This window comes from Indicator indicator, chromosome 4, assembly GCF_027791375.1.
Source record: "Indicator indicator isolate 239-I01 chromosome 4, UM_Iind_1.1, whole genome shotgun sequence".
Lineage (NCBI taxonomy): Eukaryota > Metazoa > Chordata > Aves > Piciformes > Indicatoridae > Indicator > Indicator indicator.
This window is the reverse complement of record NC_072013.1, coordinates 18,054,887-18,070,960: the sequence shown is the minus strand read 5'-3', so window position 1 is coordinate 18,070,960 and position 16,074 is coordinate 18,054,887. Positions and strand designations below refer to the sequence as shown.

The 16,074-nt window shown below is 35.4% G+C and overlaps 1 protein-coding gene across 3 annotated transcripts in view; it reads left to right on the top strand.

Moving 5' to 3' along the window:
• The window catches only part of RPS6KA5 (ribosomal protein S6 kinase A5), a 52,157-nt gene that overhangs the window by 23,559 nt on the left and 12,524 nt on the right, over positions 1 to 16,074 (top strand). For 2 of the 3 annotated variants that reach the window (XM_054400625.1, XM_054400622.1), the window contains 5 exons: positions 2,365 to 2,448; positions 4,903 to 5,006; positions 12,485 to 12,635; positions 14,015 to 14,176; positions 15,424 to 15,549. In XM_054400625.1, the coding sequence (XP_054256600.1) occupies positions 2,365 to 2,448; positions 4,903 to 5,006; positions 12,485 to 12,635; positions 14,015 to 14,176; positions 15,424 to 15,549 (627 nt within the window). The remainder of the gene's footprint in view (positions 1 to 2,364; positions 2,449 to 4,902; positions 5,007 to 12,484; positions 12,636 to 14,014; positions 14,177 to 15,423; positions 15,550 to 16,074) is intronic. The other variant, XM_054400624.1, reaches the window with a different exon arrangement.

Genomic DNA, 16,074 nt, shown 5'->3' with positions numbered 1-16,074 from the left:
CTTCCCATTAAGAGTCCATAAGCTGGATCCAACATAGCTTCTGGAACGTGATCCTAGTAAGTGTAATGGCAAATCAGTGTTGGTTATGAAGAAAATTCTCATGAGTCCATTGTTTTTATTTCCTACCTAATGCTGAGTTCCGTTTACTACTTAATTTCTTGCTAAGAATTCCACTTGTTATAATCATCTGCTTTCCTCCTCTTGCCTTTGTTCAGCCTTGAATTTCAGCTGTAGACCACTTCTAAATGGAAAAGGAAGAAAGAGCTATAGGATGCAAGTACTTACCTATGCAGATTAGAAATTGAGGGTTTTCTAAACCTTAGTACAAACATATCTCACAATGTTTTCAATTTATAGATGCCTGTTTGTGACTTAGAGTGTGAGTTTTTTGTATTGAAATGATATTAAATGATACAATAACAGGTTTTTAAACCTCAGAAATTATTTCAGGGGTTTTAAACACTGAATTTTGCAAAGGACAAAACAATATCTCAGATGTTAATTTAAGATACAAGTTCCATTTGTCATAGTAAAAGCTAAAATGATTGTAAAAGGTAAAATCTAAGATCAGAACCACAGATTATATATAGTAAGGATTATAACTGTTCCTCAAAAAAAGCTACTACTAAGAATTGTTCTGAAATTTTTAATGGGCCTTCTCACCAGCAAAAGGTACCTGAGATCATAAGGGTTCTGCTGTACCACTGTGTATGCTCAAATACAGCCCCCCAGTCTATTTCTTGTCACTGCAGTATCTTGTAACCTAGCTTTATTACAAAACATGGAGATGAAAAAGACATAATTGTGTGGATGATGTGCTCAATTTGAGGCTAACTAAATTGTAATAGTTTTCATCTGTTTCTTTTGCTATATTAGCATTATAAATGGTTTTTATCAATCTCAACTTAGCTGCATTTTCTTTACTCTTTGGAGAGGTAACAAGTGAAGAAAAGTTCCATTTTAAAAAAAATTTCACTCCCCTTCCTTTTCCTTCTTTCCCTTCTTCCCTTCTTCTTCTCCCAGCTGAAGGAAAAATGAGCAGAGGGATACATGAGTAGCTTTGTATTGGCTGAAACCACAGTGCAGGGCGAGGAATTTCTGAAATACTTTTTTTGGTTTTGCTTTTTTCACACTATTTTGCTTTTAGCTAACAGGTATTGGGAAAGATAATCAGAGAAACAATAGGTGTGTCAGAAGAAAATGGAATCATGAAAAGTTTATTACTTCATGGGTTTGTCTCAGAAGTTAATATTTCAAGTTAATATTTGAACAAAATGAGAGCTATAATTATTTTGAGCTCAGAATTTTATACCCCAAAACCAGTCACAGTATATGTATTTTAATAAATCCAGTTTAATAATATGCTGTTGGACTGTTTAATTTTTATGCCTCAGGGTAGCACTGAGCACTATTTCTACTTCTAGAAGATTCCTCTCATTAGTGTAGTACATTCTCTTATATAGCACCTGTTTTAAACTCCAAATTTGAATCTACATATGTAAAACCTGACTTTTGAAATATTTGCTTTTTTGAACACTCTTCTTTAAAGGACCTATCAGGATCTCTCCCCAAAATGCTAGAAGCTTGAAGGATAAGGGAGGAACAGTGTTGCATGGCCCAAACACATGTGCTTTCGTCATTAGCAAGGTACAGCATGACCTCATGTTGACCTCAAAGGTAAATGCTAACAGGGAACAATTATACATGCCTGTGAAAGCAACTTAGCTTTGAACATAAACAAGACAATAACTTCAGTGTGTAGAATAAAATTAGTTTTACAACTCTGTCTGCTTTTCTCTTTCTCTCTCTTGTCTCTCTCCAAGTCAGTTTTTGAGAGAATGTTGTGTTTTTTATATATGTTTGTGTTGCAAAATAAAATGCTTTTCCAGAGGTCACAAATTCCTACATATGGGGAACCCAAAGAAACTTGTATCTAGTGTAGTCAAATTGTACATTTTACAATAAGATGCTCGTTTTAACGGAAAGGTTTCATTTGTTGTCTATAGAGTATCGATATTGAAGCCTTCAGAATGTGTGTCTGTATTGCCATGGGGAGTCTTGTGTAGTTCTGAAGTAAATAAATCATTTAGACCTATGGGAAAGGTTTTAAAATAATATGTTAATTTTTGTATATTTATCTTGGGCTGCCACACACACCTATGACATTTTATTTTTTTGTAGAAGACTAAATATTCTGTAGCATTATGTGATACATCTCTACATATGATGGAATATGATTTAGCTAACAATTTTGAGCTATATGGAGAAGAATTGCTACCAGCATCTTGGATCTGTTAGCCATATCTATCTAATCTCATTTGTACAATATAATTGACATGAGTTTTGATATATTTTTTTTGCTAGAATGAGAGAGCATATTCTTTCTGTGGAACGATAGAATACATGGCTCCAGATATTGTAAAAGGAGGAGATACAGGACATGATAAGGTATGTTGTATCTAAGTTTATTACTGAAAAGAAATTCTTTTGTCAACACTGTTGTTCAACTCGAGTGTTTTTTATAAATTGTGATAGTGTCTTACACAAATATGCCTTATTTCAGATGCTCCTAAAATAGATTATTGCCTGTATTTAAAAATATCCCTATGGTGTATTGTCAGGTTTTAATCTTAAGTAAAAGGCATATTTATAAAGCTATTTAGGCTCTTCTGTTCTAAACATGCAGTGGGACAAAAAAACTTAGCTGACACTTCCTTTTAAACGCAAAAAAAATTATCATTCAGTGTGGAAAACTGATAGTTTTGTGGTAAATTCTGATGTGTTTTTAATCGTACATCAGGGAAACCTGTTATTTTTCTTGAAGGATGGAGTGGGTTATTCATTTTATTAATGTTATAAATATTCTCAGATTATAAAAATTACTTCTGTTTAGCTTGAGGATCAAGTTTTGTTATGCATTAAAGTGTCAGTAATTGATGGGAAAGATCAAGACAACTGTATTTCATAGATATTCGAGTCCAAAAAAAAGCCTGGTCCCCAAAAGAATTCTACACTATTGCTAGAGAAATTCTTCTGATTGCTCTTTTGACTGGGAAGCTTTGGTTGTTTTTATTTTCTGTAGCTTAAGTTGGGGGTTACACCTTTTCTGTTGGGGGTTACAGAATGTATTTAATCACAGTTCCTCTTATAACAGCCTTTTCATGCACTGGAAAATGTTGTGTCACTCTCAATCTCCTTTTTCTAGACTAACTGGACTCAGTCTTACTTTTGCCTGAGAAGTTCTTCATGTTCCCTATGCATTCTGAGTTTGCCTGTATGTTTCTTTAGGGAGAGAGCACTGTAGTAGCAGAGTGTTTCATCTAAGAGTTGGCAGTTTGAAGAACAGCAGAATGATCACCTCCCTGATTCTGTTGAACGAAATAGAACGTGCATTGTCTTTTTACTTACTCATTGTGTCACACCTGCTTTATATTCCACTATAACTTCTGCAACTTTTTATACCATACTGCTTGCCTAGTCATTATGAACAATGTAATTTTACAAACATACGAATTGAAGCTCTTCCCTCACCTTTTTCTTAGTTTAGTTTTGCCATTTTCAGCACATCTCTCCAACGTGTCAGTCACTTTGAATTACAATTCGGTCATCTTATGCGATTATGAATTCAACGTTAAAGCTGATTTAAAGAGGGATCTTTATTATTGTTGATTGCTTCTATGTAAACCTTTCATTAGATGTAGTGCAGAGCCATACAGTATTCTATGAGAAACAGCTACACACTTCGATACTTAATGTTAGTTGACAAATAAGGGTGATTTTGCAGTTACCTCTGTGATGGTAATTGTTTATACCACATACTTTTTGCCTTGCCATTGGCCAAGTCATGCAATGCAGTGTTAGAAGTCAAGGATCTTTAAAAAAAAATTGCTGTAGTATGCTATGTTCTCATTAATGACTGTTTGATTTCTAATCTCTTCTAGATAACTGTATTGTTTGTCTGAAAGACTTGCTCTAGTATTTCAGTATTTATTTTTTTAAAATTTGATTTGTGATTCTGCAGATCCCCTTTTCTTTTGGAAAAACACATTCCAAGAAAAAAAATCTTTCTTTGGGATTTTCTCTGATCATTATGCATTTGCAAAGATAATTACTAACAGTACAGAGACTTCTTCAGCAAATTATTCTAGATGCTGAATATATGAAAAATCTTGAAGGAAAAAATCTAAAATACGAGGCCAAATTGACGACATTTCACTGTCTTCCGGTATCAGATTAATGTTGTCAACATAAGTAAAGCAGAACTTCTGTTTCATTGATTTGCAAATTCCATGGGAGTAGAACGGAGCAGTTCAAACACCTGTAATTAAATTAATTTGGTTGAAATGACTGAATTGCTTCCTTTTATTATTCACAATAGCATCTTTTCTTTTGAAAGAGGGAAATATTTTGTAACTTTTGAGGTATCAGAGAGAACGTAAGATAAAATTTTGTAGTATTTTCAGGTGCCCTGATTGACTGTGACCTATGCCTTTAAATTGTGGTTTTTTTCAAAGTCCCGTAGTTTCATTCTTCAGTTCCTAAAGGCTCAGATTCCAATCCTTCTTAGAATTACATTCTTCTGATATTTTGAGTATAGTTTAGATTTCTTAAAACTTCATAATGGTGAAAATAAAAAATAATTGGGGGTGGAGGAGGCGGTGAAAGGAACTTTAGTCAGCAAAAGAGTTCAGGTTGAGAAATTATTTGAAGAGGCTAAGTGGAGAGATTTCAAAATAAAATTAGTTTAACATAGAAAATACCTCCAATCGGTACTTCAATTGTTTATGCTTCACTGTATCCAGTTTTGCCTTTGTATTGATAGGTCAGCTCTTCTTTATTAGTTGCTTTCTGGGTACATGTTTATGTCTGATATGTTGAAGTAAAATTATTGTTGTTCTATAGGCTGTTGATTGGTGGAGTGTTGGTGTTCTTATGTATGAATTATTAACTGGAGCATCACCATTTACAGTTGATGGAGAGAAGAATTCCCAAGCGGAGATTTCAAGGTAAGATTCAAAACAGTAAAGTATATATACTTGCTCACAAACTGATGCTTATGCCATAGTATGTGCTTGCTGAGAGTTTTAATCTAAAATCTAGGAAGCAAGTGCTACTATAGTCGCATTTTAGATGCTCCAGTTGTGTTTAAGAGAATGACATCTTGAAGCAGATAGGTTTTATTAACCTCAGCAGGTTATTAAAGTAATAGAACTGATCTTTACAAAAGACATGTTTTGTTTAAACTGCATTGGAACCACGGCTTCTTAGATATTTAACCCTGTTGCACATTTACTTTTGCAAAGTATGTCAAATAAAATATGAAATTATATATAAATAGAATGCTCACGTTCAAAATATTGATATGTAATGAAACATATTTAGCTAGGGAGATTTTTTTTGCTGGGTCACTGAGGCTACAAGTAGAAAATATCAGAATTTACTCCTACCTTTTTGTCACAGGTAACACTAATTTTGTTAGTCTATAATGTGGAACAAAGAATGTGGTCCTTTTCTAGCAGTACTTACATATGTGAGAAGAAATGAATATGATACTTATAATAGCATACAGCATTCTTATGTTTTACATGTAAGCTTTTCCTGATTATGCAGGTTTTTATGTTTAATCTCTGCGCTTTAAAGGTTTGTTTTCAGTACCCATTGTGGCATTTGAAAAAGACAAAGCAAGAAGCTTGCCCCAGATTAGTGAAATGTGTCACCCAGATGAGCATTTCCTGTTGCTGGATTTCTCATGGAGCAGAAAGTTCAGGATTTAAATTGCACAACTCAGAAATTGCTGCCAAGATCAGCTTGTAGGTCCAATCCCCAAACTTAGAGTAGTTTTTATTCCTATTGGAATACATTTTCATGGTTCTGACCCTCTTTTGAAGTAATTTGGTATTTAAGATTATAATAGTTGCATCAACTATTTAGATAATTTTACTTCAGGTACAAATTCAGACAATTTCTTGAAAGGTTGAAGCCTCTTTATTGACCTCTAGGCCTACAGGGCCACAAGAGAAAATATGAGGGGGAGAGTGGAATCCATTAACAAAAAAGATATGCAGAACGTGATTGTCTTGATCATTCTGATGAATTTAAAACTTAAATTAATTCCTTCTGACCTATTTAAGTTTAGATATTTTGTTGATTGCTTGCTCATGTCATGCCTGAATTTGTAATTTTGACTCCCAGGATTTACTGAATGGAACTCTGAATTTTTTTTAGAGAGAATCTTGGCCTGAATTTTGCAGAAAAGGTTGCAAAATCTTGGCAACCTTTAACATTATTCTATAGGATTTGACTGTCTTTTGGTAGATAGCAATCTTGCAGTCTTTCAGCTTATGTTTTGATAAGTTTAGAAGGTAAATGTGTACAGTTTTTTATCTGTTACTCAGTCTTCTTGTTGCCAGAAAAAGGCTTTTCATAACTCAGCTTGTGTTATTCTTTCTTCTATATGGGGCATTTCTTCTTGTTAATATTTCAAGAGGATGTTATTTAATGGAAGTAATAATTTGTCATTTGGAAAAAACATATTCTTCCCTACCTTTTGAGTTCCTCTGTTGATGACAATGGACAGATCTAATTCCTTCTCCTTTTCTATCACTTCCAATGATAAGCTCCTACTGTATCTCAGCTGAAATCTCTGTTGCAACTATGACTATTTCAAACTTGATCTCATCTCTCTGCTATTACATAAGTACTCATAAGACTCATACTTTCTGAATCCTTTCCATTGATAGCAGTATCAGTTGACACCTGATTTGTGTGTTTGCAGTTCATTATGTAATGAACGTTATGCTCATTTTAAGAGTGTGGCTCAGCATTTGAGAACATTGCTGTTTGTGCTGTCCTGGCTGCTGCCCTGTGTCACATGGAACTCTGCGGAATAGTGGTTGCTGTGTCCCTTGGGGAGTTACAGGAATGTGTTCAGGGCTTTGCTTGAGGTTAGGGAAGAGCAGGGAGAACAGATGTGAGGTATCAGCAGGCTGTAGTACTTCTGCAGCCCAGGCAGAGGGTAAGGGAGGACATCTTTGAAGATTGAAAGAAAACCTTATTCTAATGATTTCAGGGGACTGTGTACAGTTTGCTGCAACTTAGGAAGCTATTGAGCTACTCACTTGAGAGTATGCTTGAGAGAAATGATTCACCCTTAGCAAGATACTAGCTTTTTAAATATAGAAATTCTTATTATCGTATTAATGGCTTTTTGGAAATGCCCTCATTGTCTCTACTGTGAGTAAACTAAGCTTTTGAGAAATAAAAGCTGAATTTTCAGTACCTGTCTTTATCCTAAGCCTGCCTGGCCTAGAAGCTATGATCCTTTTTCCTTTGATAAATTTGTCACTGAGGGTACATTTGCAGTTTACGCTTAATGTTAATTCTTTCACTTACGTCTGCAGCCTTTTCTGTGGTTTTCTGTTGAATTGGTGTGCAGACTCTAAATAACTTTACATCTATAAATAGATTACAAATTTTCTTTGTGACTATCTTTGATCTTTCTGGTTTCATTTCCTCTCTAAACTAATGTGGAACTGAATTGCAGATAGCTTCATCAGATATTTACAGTTGTACTGGCACAGAAAGATGAATTGGTACAAACTTCTTTCTTGATGGCAAAATTGTTCTAACTAGAAATTGTATTCCCTAACCTAAATAGGCTTTAACTTGCCAGCTGCAATTGACCTGGAGAATTCAGTTTATCTTACTCAGTAGCTCTGAAAGCACAGTTTCCACAGCCTTTGATTTTTCTGAGTTTAAGGAGATAGGTCGTCTTCAAAATGAACCCAGGTCCTTCTTTTGCACAATGGCTCTCTGCTGTTAAATTTGACCACGAACTTCTGTTCTGAGATGCCTCTTTAACTGACTGTTCAGTTCTTCTGTCAGATATAGTTATTACGTGCTCATATCTTTTTTCACTCTTTCTGATAAGAGATTGTGTTCAGTTCTTTTATCATAAACTTTTTGACAGCACTGGTGACTTTTCTTTCATAATGAGAAATTGAAGTAAGTGTATACTTTAAATTTCATTATGTTTCTGTCTCTGAAGACTCTTGTTCACATGCTTGTTCACATCTCTGAAGAATACATACACTGACCACAGGTTTCTTACCTATTTTTTAAACTACAAGCTAGCACAGATCATTGGTGGCCACTCTATAAATTTTTCATACAAATTGAGTGATTTTCTTAGGTCAGTCGGGCTCAGCAGCCTGCACATGTTACACAGGAGTGGCTCTGAGATGCTGGTAAAGAGGAGGAGCATCTGAAGGTTAAGGTGTAATTTCTCTACTGTTTAACTCCATTAAAGATTAAGCGTTTCCTTCTTCTCCTTCGCATTACAATGTATGCTCTTGGTCTGTAGTGTTTATGGGAGAAATCCATCAGGCCATACTCCTGAAACACAGTGCCAGTGGGGTTAGCTCCTGGCTCTGTGTAGTCTGCCATAGAGAAGAATAAAATGTAAGTCATCCAGAACTTCCAAGTGATAACCTCCTTGACCTATGTAAGGGATGGTTTTGCTCAAAGTATTTTCGGAGTATTCTCATGAGTAGGGGTAATCTCAGTTCATCCCAGCTAGGAAGGGTAGACTAGAAGAAGGCAGAAAATACAGTAGAGTAGTCCTTTGGCAGCTTTGAGCACAGTTGCTACTGGTAATACTTAATTCTTCCTGCTTATTTCTGTCACTATTCTGTTACTACTGGACCAGATAAACACGAAATATACAAGAGGGTGGAGGTGATTCAGAAATGGAAAGGAAGGTTATTGCTAAAGGCCATAGCCTCTTTTAAGAAGTGCAAACATCCTGTGAAGAACTTTTCATGTACACAGCTTGCTGTCTTTGAATGCTTGATGGGCTACTGTCAGAGCTTTGAGTGACTTACACTTCAGTACCCTTCACTAGTGTTGTGCCACAGAAATCAGACTCTCTTTACTTGATGAAGCCATTTGATTAGTCTTCAACAATTTTTGTGTTTTTGCATGTTGTGAGAGACCATATGGTCTTTCTTTTCTAGCAGCTTGCTTCCCATCCTCATTAATGTGTATAGAGCTTCACGTATTTCAGTTCCACTATGACTGTAAATAGCTCCTGGAACTATTTAAAGAATTAGCTTCCTTCTTCACTACTTCTGTAGTGCAGTTCTGTCAGCCAGTCCAGTGCATCATGAGTATTTTATACTATCAATAAACCTCAAAAGCATTTCTGAACGAATGCCACTGGCACATATAAGTACAGCTTCCATGGAGTCTGCTTGTGCAGCATGGTGAAATGCTGCCTTCTCTACAGTGGGCTCTAGCAGGGTTGACAGATGGAAGATATCCCTCAATATAATCGTAGCTGGAATTTAACATAGCTAAATACCACTTCATTGTTAAATCTGCCTATAAAAATAAATAATTACAAACAATAATGTTGACAAAAGGCAGCAATTGTTGATTATGTTGCCACACAAGTTTTCTGCTAGATAAAACACAGTCTTATATCAAACTATAATGTTTTGTCAGATATCATCTTTATAGCATATTCTTATCCCAAAGAATTGAAGTAGTTTCTCTGCAAAGAGTGGAATGTCTAGTAGTACAAAAAGTTAGTTTGTAAACCTCAGCTTCAGCTGAGACTCTTTGCTCAGTTACCACATCAATGGTCCAACCAGTTGCAGTTCCCAGGCTGACTGCATACATGTGGTATGTCACTGGAAGTTTCCAGTTAGAAGGATGAGACTTACTAGTGTGGCTGCAAAAGTACTTCTTTTGGCTAAGAATTTTCTGGTAACTTTGCAGTGCAGAGTTCTATAAAAGACTTTCCAACCCTTATGTATGTCTTTTTCTTATGGAAATGTTTGTATTTGCGTTAGAGGCCTGAGACATGGGTAAGAATTCTATTGCTAGTACATATCAGCATCACCAGTACAGAGATTGATCTTCTGAGCCAGCACAGAAAAATTGTACTAATTTGTTCTCTTCATCACGCGTGCTACAAATCATCCCAATTCAGCATCTTTTTTTTCAGAGACATTTTCAAATTTTTATCTGACTTGACTGTCTGTAATCTCTGACATTTTTTCAAACAAGAAAGTGCACTAGAATTTTTCTTTTGTGTTCTAAGGACATCCCAGAGTCTGAATCCTATTGCTTCAGAAATCAATTCTTAAAAGTACTGATTTAGGGTGGGGTTTTCCCCTTCCTCAGAGTCCAAAACCAACTTGTCTCTTTCTGGGATCTTTGTTATTTGCCTTTCTGGTTCTCTCATCAGAAAGGTTGATAAATACATTTCCTTGAACTTCTATAAATTCAAAGTAAGAAGGCATTGTAGATTTTGTTGGATCTCCTGTAAATCAAGTAATTTTGCTATCAAGATATCCTGTCTTCTGTCTTACAACAGGGAAAATTTTCTTACTTCCTTACCCGCTTCCCCTTTCTGAGACTGGATGATTTCTGAAGAGGCTGAATCTTTACTGCTTCACCAGGCCTACAGTGTAAGAATCCTCTTGCTCAGTGATGTTTAAATTTGGCATTAACATCTCTTATTAAGAAATCATTTGGCAATATTGTGCCACCTTCTCATTTTCTGTAAAGTGAAGTGTGTCCAGAAACTGAAGACAAGGCTTATGGTTCCTGTTACTTGTGTCAGCAGAGTAGCTGTGATTTATACCTTTACTGGCAGAACATCCTTATGTCATTTGGAGATAGAATCCATTTCAAAACTTAGGCTGCATTTTTCTGAATAATTTCATTGTTATTTCAACCAAGTGTTTATCTTGCTTTGTCCTTTTGTTTGCTGGAAATGGAATACTACATCAGTAAAGCAACCCCTGGGATATGTGCACATTAGACTTGGTTTTGTACTCCCACATTGACAGGACAAGATTATTTAGAAAACAATCTGTTTACATCTATTTTTTGAGTAATCCAAGAAATTACATATTTCAAGAAAAAATTCCCATGCGATAGATGACTCTAAGGATATGTCTTGCAATAATTTTAAACAAAATTTAGAAATGTCTTGCCATAACTGACTTAAGCTCTGTCAGAGACAATTGAGATCTTAGTGCTGTCACAACCTTGTAAATTTCAGCTTCACAGTCTCTCTTAGTTTCAGAATCTTTCAGTCTGTTTAGTGGAGGCACTCAAAGTCCTTCTGTTCATTGTGCTTTCTGAAGTCACTACAGTTAGAGTATGCGTATGGCTATATAGACCCCGAGTTGAACATGAGCCAGCAATGTACTCTTGTGGCAGAGGCAGCAGACCCTAGGCTGCATTAGGGAAAAATATCAGCAATTGAGAGAGATGACCTTTCCTCTCTACTCACCAGTAGCGAATTCAGAGCTGTAATACTCTGCCCGGTTCTAGTCTTCATAGTACAAGCGAGACATAAATATGCTGGAGAGAGTACAGCAAAGGGCCAGTAAGAAAATGAATGTACTGAAGTTCATGAGGAAAGACTGAGAGAGCTGGGACCGTTCCCCCCTTGGAGAAGGGAAGGCTCAGAGGAATCTCATCTATGTATATAAATGTCTGAAGAAAGGGTGCTAAGAAGGAGGAGCCAGGCTCTTCTCAGCAGTACCCAGTGCCAGGACTAGAGGCAGTGGGCAAAACCTGAAACACAGGAGGTTCCTTCCCTTTGAACATAAGGAAACTGTTTCTTTACTGTGAGGGTAATTGAGCACTGTTACAGGTTGCCCAGGAAGGTGATGGAGTCATTCTTCTTGCTAATACTGACAAGGCTTCTGGACATGGTAGTGGGCAAGTGACTCTAGAAAACCCTGACTGAGCTGTGGGTGTTGGGCCAGACCTCTCCAAAGTTCTCTTTCAATCTCAACCATTCTGTGATTCTGTGTGCTGAATTGTTTCGTATCTTTTTAAGCCTGTTTACATATCTTTGGTATATGTTCTCTGTGTGTGCCTTCCCAATTTTCCTTCAGTGTCCTTAGCTTCAATATCTGCGTTTGTAGGAGGTGAAGGAAAACTTACCTTCCTCTTCATATAAAACAGTGGGAGCTACACATATAAAAGATAGACATTGAAATCTGATTCTGCTTAGGTTTTTAAGATTTCCCTCCCCCCCCTAATAATTTTTAACATTGGTAGTATTTTGGGCTTTTTCAGTGTTGTTAGGCATAGAGTTGATGTCTTTGTGGGCTGTATGTTGTAGCTGTGGGATTTTGTTTGAATACAAATAGTAAGTCCAGTATGCATGAGATGAGGATTGTTTTTCTTTTGTGTATTAAGTTACATAATTTATCTCCTACAGATGATGTGTTTGTGTCTACATTTCTTTAAGCCTTACTTGGTTTAAAACAAAACCCAAAAGATGGTTTCACATTGATGTCCTCCTGTCTTTGAGTACAACAGAAGTTTACGTAAAATGTGCAATGCTACCATTTGTATGGTAGCTATTTTATTTAACACTCATATGAAATAATTACAAAATAATTGTGTGGGGTTTTGTTTTTGTTTTTGGTTTTGTTTTTTTTTTTTTTTACAGGAGAATACTAAAAAGTGAGCCACCTTATCCACCAGAAATGAGTGTGCTGTCCAAGGATATAATTCAGCGTCTTTTGATGAAAGACCCCAAGAAGAGGCTAGGCTGTGGTCCCACTGACGCTGATGAAATCAAACAGCATCCCTTTTTCCAGGTAAAGCAAACAACAAAACTCCCCAGACAGCACTTAATCCACTCTAGTGCCTTTGAAATCCAAGTCTAAAGAAATTCAGTTATTTTGTTAACAGAATAATGTCAAGGCATGTTAATTGCATGAGTAAATACATTGAAGTTAGTAAGAGTATCCATGAGCTTGTGTATATGGATTTTGTGCGTACTTCTAAGAGCAGCATGAGAGACTTTTAATGTTTTCTTTCTAACAGATACCTCAAGCAGCCAAAAGACAGACTATTTAACCCAGAAGTTTTAATGGAAAGCATTTAAATTATATGTTGTGTGGGATTTTTTTCTTTAAAAGAAAGTTTGCCATTAACATTTTTAGTCAAATTTGAATATTAATAAAAATAACCATTAGAGAGAAACATCTCTTAAAAATTAAATCTTTAGCCTTGTTTACTAGATTCTAATACTGCTCAGATTGCAGTGTATTAACATTTGATTTCAATTACCAAGACTGGATTTGCTTACATCTGAACTGTTCCATCCATTGTGATTGAAATTGTTTGTGGGCTGTTTGAAAAACATACTCCCAAAAAAACCAACCAAGCAAACCCCCCCCAAATGTATTTCTGATGCTTCTGAAATTTAATACATTTTAATTAGCATAAATTTTGGTGTATTTAAAATTGGTAGCAAAAATTAAGCCTTTTAAATAAATATTTTCAGTGTGATTATCATTACATTCAACATTGGCATTATCTGGGCTTTTTAAATTCTGAATTTCTTATCATCTCTTCTGTATTTCCTTCCTTTTATAGGAGAGTCTAAGCTTCCTTTATTCACTATTTGTTTCCAATATATTTTATTTCCTTTACAGTGCTTTCTAATCTTGACTTTACTTCGGTTCTACTGCTTTGCAGTAATGGGGCCATTTTCTTGTAATTACTGTATCTTCTAGACATTCACTTAAGTAAGAATCCAAAAACATTATGCTCTGGAATAATGGGCTCTGGAAGCTGAGATTAAGCATAGAATCAGCAATGAAAAGTTGAAGATTATGCATGCATGCACTATGGCTTACCAAAATATAAATATTTCCTCTGAAACAGAGGAAGTAATTTAATGGCTGTCACACTAATTGCTTGGCTTATCTCCACTGTTAAATTTGTGTTGTGGTTTTTTTTCTTCATTTTTTTTAATACAAAAGAATAGAATCTTCTCTGCTTACAAATAAGTTTGATACTTCTTACCTTTATCTAAGCAAATTAGTAAGGCATAATTTGAATGTATTTCATATGCCTGTGAAACATAGCAAAATGGAGTTAGGAATGTTTCTGGACAAGTGTCTTTCCAGTATCTGTTTCTTGTTGAATTTTCATTTCATACGAACTTATTTTCCTGGTTTTGGTTTAGAATATGAATTGGGATGATTTAGCTGCCAAAAAAGTACCAGCTCCATTTAAACCAGTAATCAGAGATGAGTTGGATGTGAGTAATTTTGCAGAAGAGTTTACAGAAATGGATCCAACTTATTCTCCTGCAGCAACTCCTCAGACATCAGAAAGAATATTTCAGGTATTTCAAGAATTCACATTAATTAAAAAAAAAAATCATTTATTGAATAATTCCAAGTATATACCTAGCTGCTGCCTGTTTTTTTTTTTCTTTTTTTTTACCACCTTCTAAATTATTGGGAATTAACTGTGTCTTCAAATCCCAATTCCCAGGGTTGTTTGTTCAGCATAATGCAAATGTGTAAACAGTCCTATTGCAAACATTTGCAGTTTCAGGTGATTCCATTCCCCATTGAATGTCCTACCTTCTGGACTAAATTCAATCTGTCCTTTGTTGATTCTTCATATCATAATAGTCTTGTCATTTTGATTCTTGGCCTACCAGCTTCAACAACAGCAGTGTAGTTTCCACATGTCCACATTTTGCTCCTTTTGAGGTATTGCTTTGGGAAGTGGGAGCTCGCTGCAGAGTTGAACGTGGGTCTTCCATGTCCTGTAGGACTAGTGTTCTAATCAGTGGAGTGCTATGTACATATCAGTAACTAAGTTTTCCTTACCGTCTCCTACATGCTATTAAAGAATGATCCCTCTTGGACTGCAATCTGGATGTTGAATGGGCAGAAACAGCTCATGTGCAGCCAGCTTGGTACCAAAGCTGCAGAAGTGAGCAGCAGTTCAGATCATTTTCTCTCCTCCCTCTTCTTGTGCATTGTTGTGTTTTTGTTGTTGTTTTGTTTTATTGTCTGGTTTTGAGTAGATTAAAGCTAAATGTACAGGAATATAGCATCATATTTGGGAAGTTGTTAGGTTTGTGGTGATGTTAGCAAGCAATTTATGCCTGTCATAATATGATCTGATTCACCCTGACCTGTTGTTGCAATACCAAATCATTAATATGAAGCTTTTTTCTTTTGCCAGATAAAATAATTACATCACACCATAAAAACTATTTCATGTCTTAACATAAACATGCTCTGGGAGGCTATCTGGTTTGAAGTATGAGCCTTTATCACTATTGTAGAACAATTGAAGCTGAGCCGGTTTTTTACCATTATGTATGAGAATTTTTGTGTTGTTATTATTTTATCTATAGCTGTGGAGAATCATATAACTAATTCCAGGGAGATATCTGTTCACTTTGAACAGAGTAATATCTATCCATCAGTGACTCAGTTATGATTTCTGTATTATGAGAATTCTGATTTCTTTGAAAAATTGTTCTGAAACTTGTAGTGTTTTCTATGCAGTATGACAGTTTGTGTACGATAATTTCAAGCCATGCCCTTTTCTGGTGTCTTAATTTCACAGGGATATTCTTTCGTTGCACCTTCCATTTTGTTTAAACGCAATGCAGCTACAGTAGATCCTCTTCAGTTTTATATGGGGGATGAGCGGCCTGGAACTACAACTATTGCCAGAAGTGCTATGATGAAGGTAATAATATTAAGGGCTGAATTAATTTAATTAACTTGTATCTGCATATAACTTTCAAAGTAGCAATCACAGATTACAAAGTAGTTATTAATTTATCTGTTCTCTTTAATGGCTCCTCAGATGATCCAATAATATAATTTGCATGTGGTATTATTAGGAAGTGGTTGAAGTTTAATTTTAAAAATGGGATGATTGTGCAGTTTTCCAGAAGACTGAAGTATAGTAGTAATAGTAATTTGATTCCTGATAGTTGTTATTCAGCCAAACATTGTAGATATTTTCAAAGCTATTTTAATTATATCAGAATTCCTTCTATGATGTATTTGCCCAAAAGTGTGTATAATTGTGTGAAGCCTTAGATGAACACATGCTATTGTGATGTCTTAAAACAAGCACATGGTTTTGTGGATAAATATATGTACAGTCATATTTGATCCTGTTTGCCTGAATATTTTGTATCTTAAATTATTGTAGCAATAATGATTGATTCAGTGATTCTGTTTAATGTAATATTTACTCTTTTAT